At 34.9% G+C, this 19,075-nt stretch overlaps 1 protein-coding gene across 2 annotated transcripts in view; it reads left to right on the plus strand.

The window, feature by feature from the left end:
* The window catches only part of LOC145215408 (uncharacterized), a 70,696-nt gene that overhangs the window by 42,570 nt on the left and 9,051 nt on the right, over positions 1 to 19,075 (plus strand). The window contains exons 80-107 of one of the 2 annotated variants that reach the window (XM_080084105.1): positions 76 to 204; positions 648 to 791; positions 1,422 to 1,517; positions 1,980 to 2,072; positions 2,139 to 2,223; positions 3,327 to 3,436; positions 3,851 to 3,913; positions 5,022 to 5,144; positions 5,494 to 5,685; positions 6,027 to 6,224; positions 7,129 to 7,347; positions 7,571 to 7,768; positions 9,321 to 9,503; positions 9,920 to 10,111; positions 10,819 to 11,007; positions 11,264 to 11,461; positions 11,990 to 12,117; positions 12,599 to 12,686; positions 13,201 to 13,392; positions 13,859 to 14,056; positions 14,389 to 14,496; positions 14,786 to 14,884; positions 15,339 to 15,551; positions 16,157 to 16,360; positions 16,827 to 17,033; positions 17,480 to 17,683; positions 18,127 to 18,222; positions 18,681 to 18,806. In XM_080084105.1, coding sequence (XP_079940231.1) covers positions 76 to 204; positions 648 to 791; positions 1,422 to 1,517; positions 1,980 to 2,072; positions 2,139 to 2,223; positions 3,327 to 3,436; positions 3,851 to 3,913; positions 5,022 to 5,144; positions 5,494 to 5,685; positions 6,027 to 6,224; positions 7,129 to 7,347; positions 7,571 to 7,768; positions 9,321 to 9,503; positions 9,920 to 10,111; positions 10,819 to 11,007; positions 11,264 to 11,461; positions 11,990 to 12,117; positions 12,599 to 12,686; positions 13,201 to 13,392; positions 13,859 to 14,056; positions 14,389 to 14,496; positions 14,786 to 14,884; positions 15,339 to 15,551; positions 16,157 to 16,360; positions 16,827 to 17,033; positions 17,480 to 17,683; positions 18,127 to 18,222; positions 18,681 to 18,806 — 4,275 coding nt within the window. The remainder of the gene's footprint in view (positions 1 to 75; positions 205 to 647; positions 792 to 1,421; positions 1,518 to 1,979; positions 2,073 to 2,138; positions 2,224 to 3,326; positions 3,437 to 3,850; positions 3,914 to 5,021; positions 5,145 to 5,493; positions 5,686 to 6,026; positions 6,225 to 7,128; positions 7,348 to 7,570; positions 7,769 to 9,320; positions 9,504 to 9,919; positions 10,112 to 10,818; positions 11,008 to 11,263; positions 11,462 to 11,989; positions 12,118 to 12,598; positions 12,687 to 13,200; positions 13,393 to 13,858; positions 14,057 to 14,388; positions 14,497 to 14,785; positions 14,885 to 15,338; positions 15,552 to 16,156; positions 16,361 to 16,826; positions 17,034 to 17,479; positions 17,684 to 18,126; positions 18,223 to 18,680; positions 18,807 to 19,075) is intronic. The other variant, XM_080084106.1, reaches the window with a different exon arrangement.

Here is a 19,075-nt window from a genome sequence, read left to right on the forward strand (position 1 = left end):
GTACCTACCATGAAGTTTTACTACCACAAATGCAATGCTACTTATGTAAATAATGTCTTCAAATTAAATCTACAGCTCGGTATGAATCCATGCAGTCAGTTTGTACACGATACAAGCGATGGAACCCTGCTCCACCATTGTTGAAATGCACAATCCAACGGTGTCCAGAATTGCATCCAATTGCTGGAACTATACTTACAATGGGTAAGTACATTGTTCTGATGTAAAAGTGTCAAGTTTGCTATATCAAATTTCAACTCATGTTTATTTGACTGTAAAATTTTGAATCTCTTATTTAATTTGATTTGGTAAGGCCTCCTTTTCCATATTTTACAAAGTCTTTCACTAGCTGCATACTGTACTTTGTTGTATATGTGCTTGACATTTCTGACTTGAAATTCTTGCAATTAAAAGTTGCTACTTGGCGAAAGGTTTTGGCCAACACGAAAAAGGTTGAACAGCACTAACCTGTGCTTTGGGTCTTCAGAAAAAGACGGTTGCATCCAGAAAAAAACTTTATTTAGAGACCACACATATACTTAGGGTTGTCAAACCGTCCTTATTTCTGAGCTTTGTCCTTATTTTTGGTTCCAAGTCAATGGCAACCCTGCATATAGTGAATACTATTGATTTGTAACTCTATTTAGTTGACAAGAATCCATCATATGGGAGTACAGCCACATTTAAATGTAAGGACGGATTTTGGTTGAAACCAGGATTAGTTGAAGCTCATGTGACTTGTGATGAAACTGGAAACTGGCATCCTCCTGTTGGTGCAGTGCGATGTACAGGTTAGAAAAAATGAAAATATTAAAGAGCATTCATTAAGCTTTATTTATTGTGACTATTCTGTGTATTTCAGTGTTAAATTTTGTGTCAAAAATAAGTTTTGTGACTAAATGTTAGGACTATAAAATTAAAAATCTTCATTAGTAGTGACATAGAAACAAATGGTCTTGCTTTGAAAAAGTGGCATTTCATAGCACTATTTAGGACGGTGATTCTCAAACTGTGTGTTGTGAGAGATTTCCAAGCGTGCCGCGAAATTTTCCTATTTTAAAGCGCAAACATTTCCTGGTGTTTTAGGACCTCATGATGAAATGCTTGTTGTGCACGACAACGTTTCAAAGCTAATTTTTTTGTTATTGGTAATGAAAAGCATCCTTACCCACCACAATAAATGTGAAAATTAACATTATTTGAACAACTTGCGAAGTGTGCCGCGGAAGAATTATTTAATGTGCGGCATGCTTAAAAAGTTTGAGAAGCACTGATTTAGGATGTAGTTGAACAAAAGAGACGATTAAACCATGTGTTGTTATCAGTATTGTATCAGGTGTAATAGTCACCTTTCCCCGCAAAATCATTTTGTTATCTTGTCACTACTTGGTACTACAATGGTTTGTTTTTTTATTGTGTAGAACTGACATGTGGGGCTCCACATTCTGTGCAAAGAGCAACTAAACAAGGCATTAAGTGGACGTATAACAGCACTGTTACATACACTTGTGTATCAGGTAGATATAACTCACATAAAATATAGCACTCGCTTATGGTCTTAGGTGCAATTGTAGAAAAGTTTTTGTGTTGAAAACTGTGTTTAACGCAAATGTGTAAATTCAACATGAAGCTGAACTACATGTTAATTTAGTAGTTGTTAAAAAATTTTGAGCATTGGTTCTCCAAATAATTTGTTTGAATTTGTTTTATGACTTGTATATTTAGTGCTTCTCAATGTTTACAAGCATATCAAATTTATGATGTTGTTTCAGATCTTTTACTTCCCATTTTAATTTTTCAAGCATCCAAACTTTTAACTTGGAAAAAATTGTAGCTTGAGGCTGTTCTTGTTTAAACCAACAACTTAATTTATGTAAATTTGTGTGCGAAATAAAACATATCTGCCATTAATACTTTAGGTTAACTTGATAAACCTTGCATTAATTTCCACCACAACTGATACGTGTATGTAATTCCAGGTTATTGGATGGGATATAAACTTTACGAAAGAAGCACAACTTGTGGAACAAAAGCCAAATGGGAACCGGATCCAGAAACATTTCTTTGCACACGTAATTTTGGCAATTACTATTTTCCAACTTAATTTTGAGCTGACATTGTGTCTGTTTTTGTTGCAGCTGTTCAGTGTCCAGATCCTGGACCAGTTCCATTAACCAATTACCACATAACAGATGCTGAAGTGGATTTTAACGCAATTGTAGAGTAAGTTTTTGCTTACTATTAAGTAAAGCATAATAAAAAATGCAATCCATTATCACAGTGGTTCCCAACCAGGGGGGAATTTGTGTCACAAAACAATCTCTTCTGGTTATCTGTGCATTTTTTTCAGTGAAGTTGTTGATATGTAGTACAAAGAGGGATATTAGAGGCTATAGAGCTTATAATCGGATGTTTAATTTCTGTTCTAAAAATTACATCAAAAATGTTAATGTAAATGATATTTTAGCAAACTAAATTTGTAGGGGGAATTGCATTATATCGACTAAAAGGGTGCACAGGACAAAAAAGGTTGGGAACCACTGGGCTAATGCAATCTATTATCAGCATGATAAAAAACGAAATTGCCACAGAGCTTGTGTATAGTGAACAAAATTGTAACAAAGACATTTTACAGTCGTCATCAGTGCAGAATCGTATGACAACAGCAAACTTTTAAAAAACAGTATTTTAATGTATTTGCTATATGCCAGCTCTTTGGTAGTTCCATTTTATATATATATAAAGTCTGGATTTGGTGTTCCTTAACCGATTATTGATAGTAGAATATCATTTTGTTGAGTACTCATGGTGCCTTTTGTGCCATATTTAACTGGAAAACAAGAAATCAATTTTCAGAAAACAACTCTAACTTTGCTTTCCTGATAACCAGTACATACAAGTTTTGTAAAATGACACAAAAGTTCAGAAGATTTAAATATATACTAAAAACGTATTGATTTTTTTGTTTTTTTAAATTGTTTTTGTTTGTTTTTATTTGTCCGACTCGTTTTTCATCAAATGTTTGATGGATTTGGCTGAAATTTACACAGATGGTAGATATAGTTATGTCATATGGATAAGATTTTTACCAGCTGCATACAAAGCAAGTTTAAACATTTTTTTTTTCAATTATTTTGTGTTCGGCCATGCTCCACCAATAATGCCATCTACTATCATGTGCCGTGTAATGTTTCAACATTGTGTAGCTATTTCCAGCTTGGTGATCTTGTTTTAGTGCTATTTTGGCGCTATTGCTCTTTTTTTGCTTTTACTCAGCGAAATAAATTCCAAATAAATAAAACTAACATATTTAATTCTTAACACAGATATACTTGTCTGGTTGGGTATTGGTTCAGTGAAGGAGTTACATCAAAGGGAGTAAAATGTTTGAAGAATGGAACCTTTGATCCACTACCATCATCTCTTGTTTGTGTTCGTGAGTATTGTTTTTATTTCATCATAAGTCTAGAGGTTACTCACACTTTTTCAGCGTGTGTACTACTAACAAAATTACCAACTTAAAATGATGTACCCACTACAAAAATGCAAATATTTTATTTACAAGCATAATGGGGATTTTTTATGTGTACCATGTATATTGATGTACCTTGCATAGCAGTTTTTTGGTGCTGACTACTTTGACATAATGCCAAATTATGTCTGCCTAAATGGGAATGTGTGATACATATCAAGTAACAAAATGGATAATTGCCTGACTTTTTGTAATGTCATGCAATCTACCAATACTACATTTGTGATGGACTGGTAGATTGGCCATATTGAGTCATGTAGTTTAGATGTTAGCCTAATCATTTACTTGCTGGAGTTAGTTGTCATTTTTGTTTTTCAGGTGTAACCTGTTCAAACCCGGGACCAATACACAATGCTGTTATAACTGGAAACTTTACTGCAGGTGAATTACAACAAACACTTTAAAGCCTGACTGTTGCAAAATTGCTTAAGAGACTTTATCAACTGGGTTCCATGGCACCTCAAGGGGGTCACAAGGTGCTTTTTAAGGACTACGAGTGCAGGCACTTACCATAATTGCCCCAATTTATAGACAGCAGCAAAAAAATACATCCAAACTTGAAATACATTAAAGTTGCCAAAATGACTTTCTTGGGCTCTTTCTCATGTTACATAAGGCATCCTGCTCTGTAACATAGCTTTCGACTTTCACAAGTCTGCCATCTACATTTTTGATTAGCAGGGGGCACGGTTTGAAGGTTACTTTAAGGGGGTGCCACAAACTACAATGGGTTGAGACCACTGTCTAATGGTTGAGTTTCTAAGACAAATAGTGATCTTGAAGTAAACTATAATGAATGTGTCAAAATTTTGGTATTGATGTTTTTCTCATTACACAAAACATTTGTAGAAACCCTTGATACAGACAATTAGCTTAAACAAAACTTAATGATGAGAAATGCATTGAATTGCACAGATGATGACAAGTCTGAATATTTTTTATGTGCAAGCACTTTTGCTGTTTTGTTGTTGCACAAAAACAATCTTTTTTTTAATAATACTTATTTAAATCACCTAACTGAATGAGATATACTGTAAACCTCGGTTAATATGGACCCTTTGGACCAAACAATTGACCGGATTATGTGAATACCTGGATTGACAAACGTTGATTATTTAAAGCAGTGGTTCTTAACCTTTTTTCCTTGCTGCACCCCTTTCAAATCACTAACCAATTTTCGCACCCCCTTTCAAATCACTAACCAATTTTCGCACCCCCTTTCAAATCACTAACCAATTTTAGCTCCCCCTTCTGTAATTGCTTAAATAGAATAGACCTAACCAACCTTAATGATTCAACATCCCTGCACCCCCTCGGAACAGTTCCCCCAAGGGGTGCGTGCACCCCAGGTTAAGAACCCCTGATTTAAAGCCTTACCACAAAAGTTTGTCCGATTTGGGCAAAGATCCTGATTGACCAAATCTGGTTTAACCAGTATTTTCTGTACATGTTCGACTTGTGTGTTTAACAATCTGTTCTTTTGTTACAGGACAAAATGTGACAATCCAGTGTAATAAAAATTATTGGATCACTACTGGAATAACCTCACAAGTTTTAAGTTGTACTGTGTTAGGTGAATGGAGACCAAGTCCAAAAACTGTCAAATGCACAGGTTTGGTTTGTAGCTTTTTTGTGTAAACTTCTGCCAAATATGTGAACCTTAGTGTAGCAATGTAGACATTTATTTAACAAAATGCTTGTTATATAGTGAAGCAAAAGCTTGTTACAATGTTTGTGTTTTTTGCTATCCATCAATGTGTATTTGCTTGTTAAATGAAAATAAAGGCTTGTTTGGACTTTTTAGTCCAAAAATATACTTTGCAGTGGTTGCAAAACTGGATGAAATATGTGATATCTACTTGCTTTGTCCTAAACTGCTTTTTAACGAATTTCGTTTTGGCAGTCTGCATGCTATTTTTTTACAAGACATCTGCAAATAAAGCATCTGATTTTCTCCACAGCTGTAGTCTGTCCTGAACCGTACTTCGTACCATATGCAACAGTGACTGGTTCTGGTCTTACTGGTAGTAAAACACGTAACATCACATGTAACAAGGGATTCTGGGTGTCTCAGATTTATGTGCTGAGATCTGCAACCATCACTTGTGATCCCACATATGGAAAATGGCTGCCATGGAACATTACATGCAAAGGTTTTGTATATTTTTTTTATACCACCTTGTTTTGCCAGTACAGCAGCGTTAACCATATGTAACTCTTTTTATTTGCTTACAGTTTGAAAACACACCAAGTGCATATCATCACTTACATATATGTTTTTGCCACAACAAAATTTGCAGTTTGGTTTTGTTCATTGAAAATGATAAAATTACAAAAAATAATAGCGTAATGGTAAACAAAATTAAAAAAGTTTTTCACCTTTCCTGAACTATTTTTTGCATTGTACTTGATATTGTGAAGAAGTTTATAGACTCGTATGACAAGTACACCTTTTTGTTGCTTGGAAAATCTACATTAAGTTCAATCTGTTTAGAAACCCATTGCATTGATCCTGGTCCAGTAGAGAATGCAAGAAGACTGAAAGTTGCTACAAGCTTTACTTACCTCGAAACGGTTACTTACATCTGCCAAGATGGCTACGAGTTCATCAATAAGTTCAAGTTGGGATTAGTGGCAACTTGTCAGGATGACGGGTTGTGGTCGCCTTACCCAGCGCTATACAAGTGTCATGGTATGTACTAGTGTTGATTGGCAGCTGGATTTCATTTTATGTAACTAGATCAGTGGTTTTCAAACATTTTATTCTTGTGGGACACAAACTAATGTTCGAAACAAGCGGTTCTCAAACTCTTCTGGATGGTGGCTCCTAAAAATAACTTTCAGCCATCATGTCTAACTTTAAGCAACTCTGTATGATCTGTGGACCCCTCTAAAAAATGTCGATAAAAACCTAATTAAACTGTAAAGTCCAAGGTCTATTAGAAAGTATTTTCTGCTAAAAATAGGTGACAGGTATAGATTGTAAAATAATATAGAGCCTACATGTATTTAGGAGTTGTTTGTGTTGCACTTAAAATAAAATTGGATGTTTTAAGTCAGATCTTTTAAAAGATGTGGAGTAGGCTAGGCCAGTGGTTCCCAAACTATGCGCCGCGGCACACTGGTGTGCCGCAAGATGTCATTAGGTGTGCCGCAAAAAATATTGAAACTAAAATCAATCAAGTAGAGTAGTAGTACCAGGTGCTAAGACCACTAGGCTAACATGCTCCACGTCTCTGAGATGTTCAACTAGGCTATTTAACTATGAGAATGACCTGTATAGCGGCTTTATGACCTCATAGTTAGTGCCTTTGTCAGCTAATTTGCTGTGCCATTTTAAACTGAAATAAAAAATTCAAATATATTTTTAATTCAAATGTTCGAAGTGCTCCAAATAATTTTTGTTTTTTCTAAAATGCGCCTTAAAAGAAAAAAGTTTGGGAACCACTGGGCTAAGCTCTGTAAATTTCAACATGGGCAGATTTGATAAAAGAAGTTCTGTTGGTAGAACTTTGCTCCATAGTTGTATATTTCAGTAACAGAGCTAACTTTTTTTAACTGTTGTGTGTATACTAACCAAAACAACACAATTGCAGTGAGGCAATGTAACTTCACTGTCGATTATTACGACTATGGAAGCATAACCTTTCCGTCTACTCATGGAAACAGTTCTTTGTTTGGTGTTGGCAAAGTGGTGACCTTGAAATGTGATGAAGGTTACTGGGCAGTGCTGGACAAAGGTTATCACTCATTGGATTTTACATGCAAGAAAGAAGGTTTCTTTTATCCAAATCCACTCTATGTTGGATGTACAGGTGATGCCTAAAATATAACATTCATCTGAAATATACTACTGTACTCATTATAAAAATATTATTTATATGGATTTTGAAACATCAAGCATCCATTTAATTAACACAAAACCTTTTAGTTGTGACAGGATCTTAATAACCTACCAATTTACACGATACAAGCACGTTACTGAGCAAATAGTTTACTTTTTTATGCAGATCTTTATTGCTCTTGTTCTTTATTTAGTTGTGACATGTCCATACCCTCCAACCATTGCACACTCAACTAGGACTGGCATCTACACTAATTATGGTTCAAAGATATCATACACATGTGATGAGGGTTTCGCTTATTTGACCACGCCAATGCCTACCACAAAATGGGAATTAACTTGTCAAGCTACAGGAAAGTGGGATTTACCTTTCAGTGCTGTTCAATGCAAATGTGAGTAGAAAAATGTTCAAGAAATTAATGGAGATTTGTAAGCTATACCTTCACTAACCTGCATGAAAAGACATTTATATAAGTTTATTTTCTGTTTTTTCTATGAAATCTTTTACTAATTATGGGTCCCCTTCCCTGAAGGGGACACATATTGATTTTACTCAAAATGTTTTTTCTTTTTTTCTTTTTTTTTCTTTCATTTTTCTTCTCCCCAAAGTTTGTCCGACTCGTTTTTCCATCAATTCCTTGATGGATTTGGATGAAATTTACACAGATGGTAGATGTAGTTATGTAGATGCGCATCCCACTTTGTTTTTGTTCATAACCCCAGTATTTACCCCGCTAGCCCCCTAAAATGGGTATTTTTCCCCGAAGTTTGTCCGACTCGTTTTTCCATCAAATGTTTGATGGATTTGGATGAAATTTACACAGATGGTAGATGTAGTTATGTAGATGTGCATCCCACTTTGTTTTTGTTGATAACCCCAGTATTTACCCCGCTAGCCCCCTAAAATAGGTATTTTCCCCCGAAGTTTGTCCGACTTGTTTTTCTATCAAATGTTTGATGGATTCAGCTGAAATTTACACAGACGGTAGATGAAGTTATGTAGATGTGCATCCCACTTTGTTTTTGTTGATAACCCCAGTATTTACCCCTCTAGCCCCCTACATAGGTATTTTTCCCCGAAGTTTGTCTGACTCGTTTTGCCATCAAATGCTTGATGGATGTGGCTGAAACTTATACAGATGGTAGATATAGTTATGTAGATGTGCATCCCACTTTGTTTGTCCGGATAACCGTAGTATTTACCCCACTAGCCCGCGAAAAGGGGTGAGTTTGTAAACAATGTGAAAATTGGCTAAAATTTGGATAGCTTCTAAAGTATGCCAATTATCGTTATTGCGCCATTGCAGTTCGGGGGTTGTTAACAGCACTTTGACGTCAGAAACATTAACAGTTGTTGCTCAAAACACCTCTAGTGGTTGAAATTTTAAACGTTGGCAGATTGGACTGAAATTTTGCAGTACTATTGATTGAGTCATTGTGGTTTCCTCCTTTTAAGTTTGTGTGTGTTGAACCTCAATTAGTTATCCTACTTACTCATTGTTATCTATTGAAATGCATTATCTACAACTTTGCATCATGGGGGACCCATGAGTTTTTGCTTGCAGAAACAACCAAGGTTATAAAAGACGATGGCTAATATAGGACCCAATATAAATAAGTGTAGGAAATATATTAATGTTTCAAAATATGCTATAGTGTATGTGCAAGGGCAATATGTGCTAAGCCACCCTTCTAGTTTACTAAAGCACACTGTTTTAACCTAAGTCTGTTACAATCCAAAAATGTATCTTGTTTTTTTTACAATGCCTATGATAGGTCTGGCGTACTATGATTTATGTATGCAGTGATCGCTGGTCTGCATCGACGCTTCAGGGCTGATCCCAGTATGGATATGTTCATTTTAGTTGTGTGCGTTTTTAGTTTAAGTTTTGAATTACATTTCTAGAGTGCATCAAAACTTTAGTTTTTGTGTATTTCTTCCAGTTGTTAGCTGTGCTCCACCAGGGGCTGGTGAAGGAGCTGATCTCATTGGAGACTCCTATGCATACAACAGTGTGGTGACATATCAGTGCAGACATGGTCTCTGGGTTGGCAAAGATCAGTTTTCTGTCAATGCAACTTGTCAGGGCAACGCCACCTGGAATATAAAACCACCAAGATGCAAAGGTTTGTACTAATAAATATGGTGTTGTTGAGAGGTATAGTTCATAAACTTTCTTTTTCGTTCGACGTTTGGGGCATCTGGCCCTCTAAGAGCTTGAAAAAATCAAATGATTTGTTTATGTTTGCCGGTTGTTCAGAAAACCGAAAAAATCCAATTAAAAATGGTCAATGGACTTGCAATAAAACAGGCAGCTCGACGACGGATTCATTGTGAGCATAACACATGCAGGCGTTGCCCGCCCACCTAGGATAAAAATAAAACAAACAAGCAAACAAAACTAAAAATGTAATGAATTAAGATAACAGTAGGATCAGTATAGTTTTCTTTTTCAGCTTTGATTGGCATTAATCAGGAGGTTTGGTTCATCTTTAAAAAATGCAAGTTGATTTTACCAGGTCATGATTGTTTTTTCATTCAGCGGTGGAATGTGTCGACCCTCGTACAATAACAAGCCATGCAACATTTGATGGAGAAACCCACACATACCTAAGTCTGGTGACAATCAACTGTGATCCAGGTTATGAAGTTGAACCACTTAAAACACATGCCACTATCAGATGTCAACAAAATGGGGAATGGCATTTAAGTCATGACAAGTTTACATGCAAACGTAAGAATATGACTACTGTACAATAATACCAATATTTTTTTTTGGCTAAAGTTTAATGCTTGTTTGCTTTGTTTAACGTTTTATATCATGATGATAACTGTGTTATATTATTTTTTATTTGATTTCAAAATTTGAGATGCTAGTGTGAGTTGTCAATTTGGTTGTAGTAATTTGTTAGATTCGATGCTGAAAAAAACTCATGTGTCCTACACAGTTTAAAATCTAAGCCTTGGTAGCAATCGCTATTTAAAATTAATTTCATAGACATTATAATGATACAGTGACACTGAGCTGACACCATTTTGATTTCCAAGGATTTGGTTGGCCATTGTGAACCAGTTTCTTTGTGGTTTATGCCCAAATGTGGCTACACTAGCCTTTTTGGCCATTTTCTTGTCGCTATCTGTATTAATATGACCTAACGGGTTGAAACAAGATGCACTGTGTGTTCTGTTACTCGTGATAAAAGTGAATTCTAAGCTTTACTGGTTAGTTAAAAGAAGCATTACATGTAAGAAAAACTATGCAAGACTGTAGAAATACAAAACCATGGAACCATTACATAATAAGTAAGCTACAGACGGTGCACACTGTTTGATCCATGCAAGGTCTCATCAGCACAGCTGGTGACAAGACATTGGCTGTATGAGTTGGTGTAAAGCCATATTACAGCATCCCAGTCAAATATACCCTTGTATATTCTACAGCTGTTGTTTGTCCTCCTCTACCTGAAGTTCCCCAGGCAAGCAGAGGTTCAGCCAACCTTACACTGTGGTCAGAAGTAACATACACTTGCAATGAAGGCTATTTAGCTGCTCGCAATGTAAAACACATTAAAGCATTTTGTGCTGAAGGAGGCTCATGGATTCCTGATCCAAAATTTATCAAGTGCATGGGTAACATTTTGTTGTGAGATACATACATATTCATTTGCAAAATCATATTTTTTTCAATACTGGTAAAACTAAACAAATGTATCATTGAAATATAACCAGTCCAGTAGTACTTCACTTTAGGTGTGTTATGCAGTTTACAAAAACCCTATTTATGTTTTTTGTGGCTAAATATTAGCTAAGGTTTTCTTTCCACAATAGCAAATATTTGTACTCATAAAAGCAATACTTCAATTTCAACATCTTGTGATGATTTCAGAGCCTTCTTCATTCTTGTGTGACCCTCCATATTCAATCAGCAATGCAGAAATATATGCCGGCAGTTTTAGCTTTGAATCAGTTGTTTCAATCACTTGTGTTAATGGATACTGGATTTCACCTGGAGTTTACTCTAGCTCACTTAAATGCAACATCAATGGGACTTGGGAACCTGATCCATCCACTATTAAATGTCAATGTAAGTAGTAGAGATGCTAGTTTTTTTTGCAGTAGAAAGAATGTAGATCAGCAACTAACCTGTTTTGTCTACTAAATAACACATTCATCATCTAGTAGCAGGTCACTATGTATCTACTATGAGGCAATAAGAGTGTTTCTGTTCTTTGTATCACCATCAACACATTGATTTATTTTCCCTTTGTTACAAACATCAGCACTTTCAGAAACTTTAAAACAGTTGTAACTGAGTGCTAGCAGATATGCTTTGTGGTAATAATATTTGGGACTTGAATCATGAAGTCGAGTTGAACAGCAAATGCTGTCCTTTGATACAAAAAGTTTCCCTGTTGTGGCCTGCCATGTATTTACCAAACCATATTATTGCCTTTCATTTTTAAGGCATCAACTACCCTGGTTAATTTATTTTTTCGGGTTCAAAATTATTTCTTGTACTTATTTATGCAATAACACATTGTTGTAGCGATCATTTTTGTAATGTTAGTTTTTATTTCATTGTAAATCCTTCTAATCCTGTTTTTTATTCCAGTGATCAGTTGCCCAAAAGTAGTTGCGAGACCCAACTCAATCTACATTGGTTCAAGCTATGGTTACAACTCTGTGTTGTATGTTCAGTGTGATGAGTCATATAGGATATCTGTGCAGGATGAAACTGGAGTAAGTTTACAGTTTCTGCATCCATTTTATCTTGGTCGTTTTTTAGTAACACTTACAATCAAGTCTTTGTAAAGATTGGTATTTGAATGCACCATTCCGGCTTTAAATGATAGTTGGCAAATGTATGTGAGTCAGTACCAAGATGTGCCATTTCAGCCATTTTGTAGTGATTATTATCAGTCAAATTTTTTGTAGAAGAGCAAAAATAATAAAAAAGAGTTGAGTTGAGTTTATTTCGCTTGGTAAAAAAACACATAGCGACACAATTGCACTAAACAATCACCAAGCCGGAAATAGCTGCGCAACGTTAAGACGTTATTGGGTGCAAGAAAGTGGATGGCACAATCGGTGGAGTATTAACATGCTGCAGCTACACCGTAAAATTACTGATAAAAATGACCCAAAATTATTCTGGTGGTAGATACTGTATTTTATAGTTTTGACTAGATTGTATTTTTAAGCCACTGCATTTTTCCCCTAGAAATTAATTCCAACCCATGACACGAATATGCCTGTTAAATGTGGAAATGGGTATTGGGAACCTCAGCCAACCAGCATTCACTGTAGATGTAAGTAAAATACTTTTACATTAGTATTAAAAAAGCTCATTTTTAAAACTTTAAAAGCTGTCTAGTTAAATTTCATAAAGTCATCGTAATATTAGAGAATGCTAACTTTTTGTGTTTAGTATGGGTATTGGGTGTTTTAAAGTTGTTTTGTGTGGTTGAGTTCATATCAAAAGAACTTGTTGGAAAAGTTATTACACTTAAGTTATAGTAAGTAAGCCTAAAGAAAGTTTTTTAAGGTACAGTGTAATCTCTCAGCTAAAACTTTGTATAATCTGAATTAACAAACTTCTGTAGTAAACCTTAGATAATCCAGCCCATTTGAACCTAAAAAATAGTCAGGATTAGGCGAATATCCAGATTACCGATGTCAATTAGTTCAAGACTTACCACATTAAAATTCACATTAAAAATCATTTGTACCTTGAGTTTTGTTCAAGGTGGAGATCCGGATAATCTGAATGTCATTTAACCGACAGTTACTGTATTTCTAAATCCTTGCATAATTCTGTTACAGTTGACACTTGCGATCCAGTTATGGTTCCACCAACAATGATCAATACTAGCAGATTAGTTCAAACTTTTGGTTCAAAAATAACATTCCAATGCCTGAAAGGAATGCAGATTAGTGAAAATGTAATTTCTGCTACAATCTACTGCAATTATGAGGCTGAATGGTGGCCAGAAGTTTCTTCTCTACAATGCAATGGTAATTTTTCCTTTAAATGTTTTTTAATGTGTCACAGTTATTTATCTCTACCAAGCATAATTTTTTTGCTTTGTTTTGAGTTTCTGATTTCGTTTCTAAGTTTTTGAAATGTTTTACGTTTGTATCTGTACTGTTCAATGGTTATTAGTTGTTCAAAATTATAAAAACGATTATCAGTTTATATGTCACAGTTATTTACCTCTACCATGTATGATTTTTTTTGTAGTTTTTTATAGCTTTCTGATTTTCTTTTATAGCTTCTGATTTAAGTTTTTTAAATATTTTAATTTATATCTGTTCTGTTCAATGGTTATTTTTAGTTTAAAATGCCAATACAATTATCAGTTTATGACTGCCAATGACAGAATCTACAGGCTTACCTTCTGTAATGTTGTCTGTTTGTTGGAAGATCACAAAATTACAACATGTTTTAATAATGCACACACACCAACAAAAATGTTTTCAGATATTAGTTGTGGTTTTCCTATCATTCCACTTCATGGATTTTTTATTGGAACTAATATAACTTATGGAAGCTCCATCACTTACAAATGCTCGAACGGATATCGATTGTCAGTGAAAGGGAAATTTGTCACTGAAGTCAGTTTGGTTTGTAGCATGTTTGGTGTTTGGGAGCCAAGTGATGTGGTCACTGAATGCTCTGGTAAGTTTAAAGTCATTTGTACACAATACCATTATGTATACTTCATCCAGGAAACCTATAAACATTTACTCATGATTAAACCAAATCTGTAACCATATGTGCAGTGTACTCTCATTGTGTACAATGAAAAGAATAAGGAACTGTTTTATTAGAGGGTGTCAAGGGCCTTCTTGTCCACTGCTACTAATGTGTGCTTTAGGATTTCTAGCAATGAGTAAATTTATATCTTAGCTAGATTAGAATCAGCTATATTTTATCAAAATAAAGTTGTATCATTACATAAAAGTAAAACAATACTATCTCTGGCGTTTACCAAGTGAAAATTGTTGCAGAAATTATGTGTGATGATCCTGGATTTATGATTGATGCCACAAGAAATCCTGCAGAACGTACAAGTCATTTTTCAGTAGGCGAAACTGTATCATTCACCTGTGTTAAAGGTAAGTTCACTCCTTACCTTTGTGCTTACCAGCTAGAACAGTGCCCCCAAAACTGGGGAGGAATTGTAAAACTTGAGGGAGGAATTCTGTAATCTTTACATGTGGTTTGTAAATATACACTAAAGCTCTGATAATATGACATGTGAAGTTGATAAAAGCCCCAATTTTAAAGGATCTTTGTTTGGTTTAGCATTTACTATAGAAAAATTTTAGGAAATATTAGGAAAAATTTATTAATTAAGGTTGGTAACCACTGACATGCACTTTATGTTTAAAATTGTTTTAAAAGGGAGTTGGTTCTATGAAGGAAGATTTACAAATGAAATAACTTGTGGTGGTGATGGGAATTGGAATCCTGGATCATTGGATAGTATAGGTGCTTGTCAAGGTAAGAATATTAGGTCAAATACTCTTGCAGTTTGAAACAAAAGTAACTACATATTGTCACCCTATCTGTGTTTGTGTGTGTGCACAATGTGTAAAATAATTTATAATTGGGTTGAGTTGACTTTGCCAGGTGAAGCAAATCGTAGCATCACAAATGAGCTAAAATATGCCAAAAAAATATAATAGCTGCGCAACGTTGACACACTATAAAGCGCGATAAAGTTCAGGGCACAATGGGTGGTAAATGCGCTGCAGGTTTTTGATAAGAAATCAGTGATATGTATTTAAAACAGGTCTTTTAATGATACCTGATTAAGTGAAACCTGATAAATGATGGTTACATATTTCAAGTAACTAAATTTTATAGACACATAAAAAATTAACTTGATAGAGACATATTCAAAATTATTTTTGTTTGCTGACTGGCTAGAAAGTTTTTAACGTTTTGTTTTCAGCTGTAAAATGTTGGCATCCACCGAGTTTGTCCTACACAGTGAGACCAATAGATTGGGAAACAAAATCTCTATTTGGTCGGGGTCAAACTTATATGTATCAGTGTGAAGTAGGAAGAAGGTTTAACAAGCCACCACAACTTGGAGATTATCATTATATTGAGTGTCTGGCTAATGGAACCTGGTCTCCATTGCCTGAAGATCTCAAATGTGAAAGTAAGATGCAAATATTGCTATCACCTAAAGATTTTTATTGTTTTATTGGGTCAGCAGTATTTTATAACAAGACTTAGCTAAAAAAAAAACTTGTTTGCCACCATTTCAAACTTACTAAGTTTAGCTTATTATTACCCCCAACATTCTATAGCTGACATCGATTTAAATTCTGGATGAGATAGTTCAGGTTGATTGAGTATAATGCTCCTTGCAGATCTGTTTAACTGTATTTTTTCTATGGTTGCTCTGTTACTATTGACTTGAGCCATTCAAGGCAGATTTGAGTAATAAGTAGGCTTGCATGCTTATGTACATGTATATGCAGTAAACCTCGGTGAATTTGGATCTGTTTGGCCGAAAAAAGTTGTCTGGATTAGTTCCTGATTAACTGATGTTGATTAAGTCTCATCACATTACAAATCATTGGTACCTCGAGTTTTGTCAGAATTAGGCAAAAAAACGGATTAACCAAATCCAGTTTAACCTAGCCTTACTGTATATGCATGAACATAAGCGCATACAAGCCTATCTATTACTCTAATATGTGTTTTTTTTTCTGGCATATCTTTGTTACAACCCTTTAGTAACCTGATGTTTACATGCAGGAGTCGGATGTCCACTGCCACAGCTTGTTGCACACTCATCTGTTGAATACTTTGGAAATTTTCTGACTGGATCTAATGTCACTTTTGTCTGTGACGAGGGATACACAATAACTCCTAGTTACACAAATACACAAAAGACATTTTCCATACATTGCAATGCAAAAGGAATTTGGGTTCCTGACCCCAAATCAAAGGAATGTGAAGGTATTCACTTACTACTGCAAACTGTGAATTTTTTGTTAACTTGTTTAGGCCTTACAACAGCTAAGTTTATTAATTGTTTGTGTAGGATAGATTTGGCTTGTGATGAAAAAAACAGAATATTTAACACCAATTTTTTTCTGTTCCATGATAATTGCATTTATGCTGAAAAGTCGCTTTTTGAGTTCGGAGAACCCAGTAATAACTTGTTCATAAACCAAGATGTTCAATCTAAATGTTAACAGAAATAAAAAATATGTTGATGTGTGTCAAAGGATTTGTGATAATTAAAAAAACAAGTGTTTTTGTGATGTGTAACATCAGATTTACAAAAATTTTTCCTTACTGGGTAGGCAAGCCTAAATGTTTTATGCTAACAGCCTGTTTAAGTTATCTCAGGAGCCTTTCCACTAATTCACAAATAGTGACTTTTGTTTTTGTAATAAGCTCATTTCATTTTCTATTCCAGTTGTGACTTGTTCTACTCCTCCACTGTCAATTCCTCATGCTGTGAAACATGGTTCAGTGTATAAAGCCGGCCACACAGTGACATATTCTTGTGACAGCGGATACCTGATGTCTGGATCAGCAAAGTTTCGGGGTTTAACCTATGCACTGAGCAAATGCCAGGAAGATGGAACATGGGATGTGAATCCATCCACTTTTAGCTGCAAAGGTATTTTCTGTTCTGAGTGAGCACATTTGGTACTTGGGTTTGCCGTTTAGGATGTTTTTCAGAACTGTATTAATAATCTTTTTACTTGAGCCAATTGATAATATTTAATACATGTCTTAAAACATTAGTTACAGTTTGGACAAGATCAGGGGTGTCAAACACATAAAGCACAGTGGATTATTTTACTCTGCTACACTGTATATCTGTTTCTGATTTATTACAATATTGTTTTTTAATGCAGTTATTATTAGTATTAATGAATACTTTACTTTTTAATCATGCAATGTTTTTGGTTGTCATGTTACACTGTAAGAAATGTTTTAGTAATACGGCACTCGATTTACCTAAAATGTTTTGGCCCTCAAAGTTGTTTCAGTTTGACACTGATGAAACTTATTTCAAATTTTAAAGATAAATCAAAAACTGAATAAAATCAATCTTTACAGCTTTGAAGTGCACACGCCCACCAAGTGTATTGAATGCAACCCTTTCAAGTTTCCCAACCCATTACAATGCAGTGGCTCGGTACAAGTGTATAGAAGGACATGTGTTCAGTCAGACATCAGTTACAGTGTATGAGAATGTGACTATTAGTAAATGTTCTTATGAGGCCAAATGGATTCCTGACCCTAGTACATTCCACTGCTTTCGTGAGTTAAATTGATTGAATATGATGAACTTTTTTAACATAACTTGCTATGTAAGCAGGGTTGCCATACCGTCCTTACTTCTAAGATTTGTCCTTATTTTGGACCTGAGTTGTTAATCTATCTTATATTCAACAATTACAATCAAATCCCTGCAATGTGTTAAATTAAACCTAGACCTGAGCTGTCGTGAGATGTACTAAGTATTTTCTACGAACTGGGAGTTGCTGGAACAGATTGTTTGTGCCAAAAAATATGGCATGTGATATGTCATGGGTAGTATGAATGCAAAGATTTGCCCAAAAACATTTGTTTCAGTTGTCTTTATTTTAAGGTCAATGGCAACCCTGTATATAAGGAAAGTGTTAATAGTTGGACTCAAAAATTTTAAAGGTTTTGCTACAGTACAAATGATGAAGTCTTGACTTGATATTTGTTTCTTCCAGCTTATGATTGTGGAGTTCCAAAGGAGATACCTCTAACAACTGTTGAAATATCAACCTCCTATCTACATTCTACAGCTAAATATCAATGTGACGAAGGTAGGCAAGCTTGTTAACTCCCAAAAACAATTCAGTATTAGGCACCAAAAAGACATTTTTCAGTGTTTGCCTAATTGACTTTTCATTTTGAGGACAATAACTGTCCAAACTGGTGTAAAAAGTGGCATGCTTTTTTGTTGTCTTAGCAATTATTATTGATGTTGGATTGAACTTTTGCAGAAATGACTAATAATAAGTTGTGTCTTTTTCACCTTTGTGTGGGCTTTTACGTTCCTAATAATACTATAAGAGATCTTTGCATATACTTCCGATTGTCATATCATAGTGAATTTCTTCTAAACTCTTTAATTCCATTACATACAATACTTTTATTCAAACTTAAAAATAGCCTCACCCAGCTTGTTGCTGGATGAAAACTACAATTTCTCTTACATCGGAAGTTACAAATGAAGTAATGGTTTTCATGATTTCAATTTACCATTGAATTATTGTACAAGGCTTTGTCATTGACCATGGCGAGGATGGCTATTCTGTGGATGGCAAAAAGCTTCCTACCTTCATGGATGTTGTTTGTGGTTTATCTCTTGCATGGGAGCCAGATCCAAAGGAGATTTCCTGCACAAGTAAGTCACAGCATTATCGAACCTATAGACGTACTGCACTTGAAGTAGTTTTATCATGAATATTAAACAATTTCATGACCCATATGATCTGCTATTCTTTAGGATAATAGCATATCTTGAAAGACAAAATTAAAAAAGCGACAAAAGCATTGAAACACAAAAAACAGCGAGAACAAGTTTGTGTCTACAAACTGGCACCAACGGAGTGATAAAACATAGTTACATGTTGTAAAATTTCTAAAACGTATTTGTGTTAAGATTTTTTTAGT

Source organism: Phallusia mammillata, chromosome 2, assembly GCF_965637545.1.
Source record: "Phallusia mammillata chromosome 2, kaPhaMamm4.hap1.1, whole genome shotgun sequence".
NCBI lineage: Eukaryota > Metazoa > Chordata > Ascidiacea > Phlebobranchia > Ascidiidae > Phallusia > Phallusia mammillata.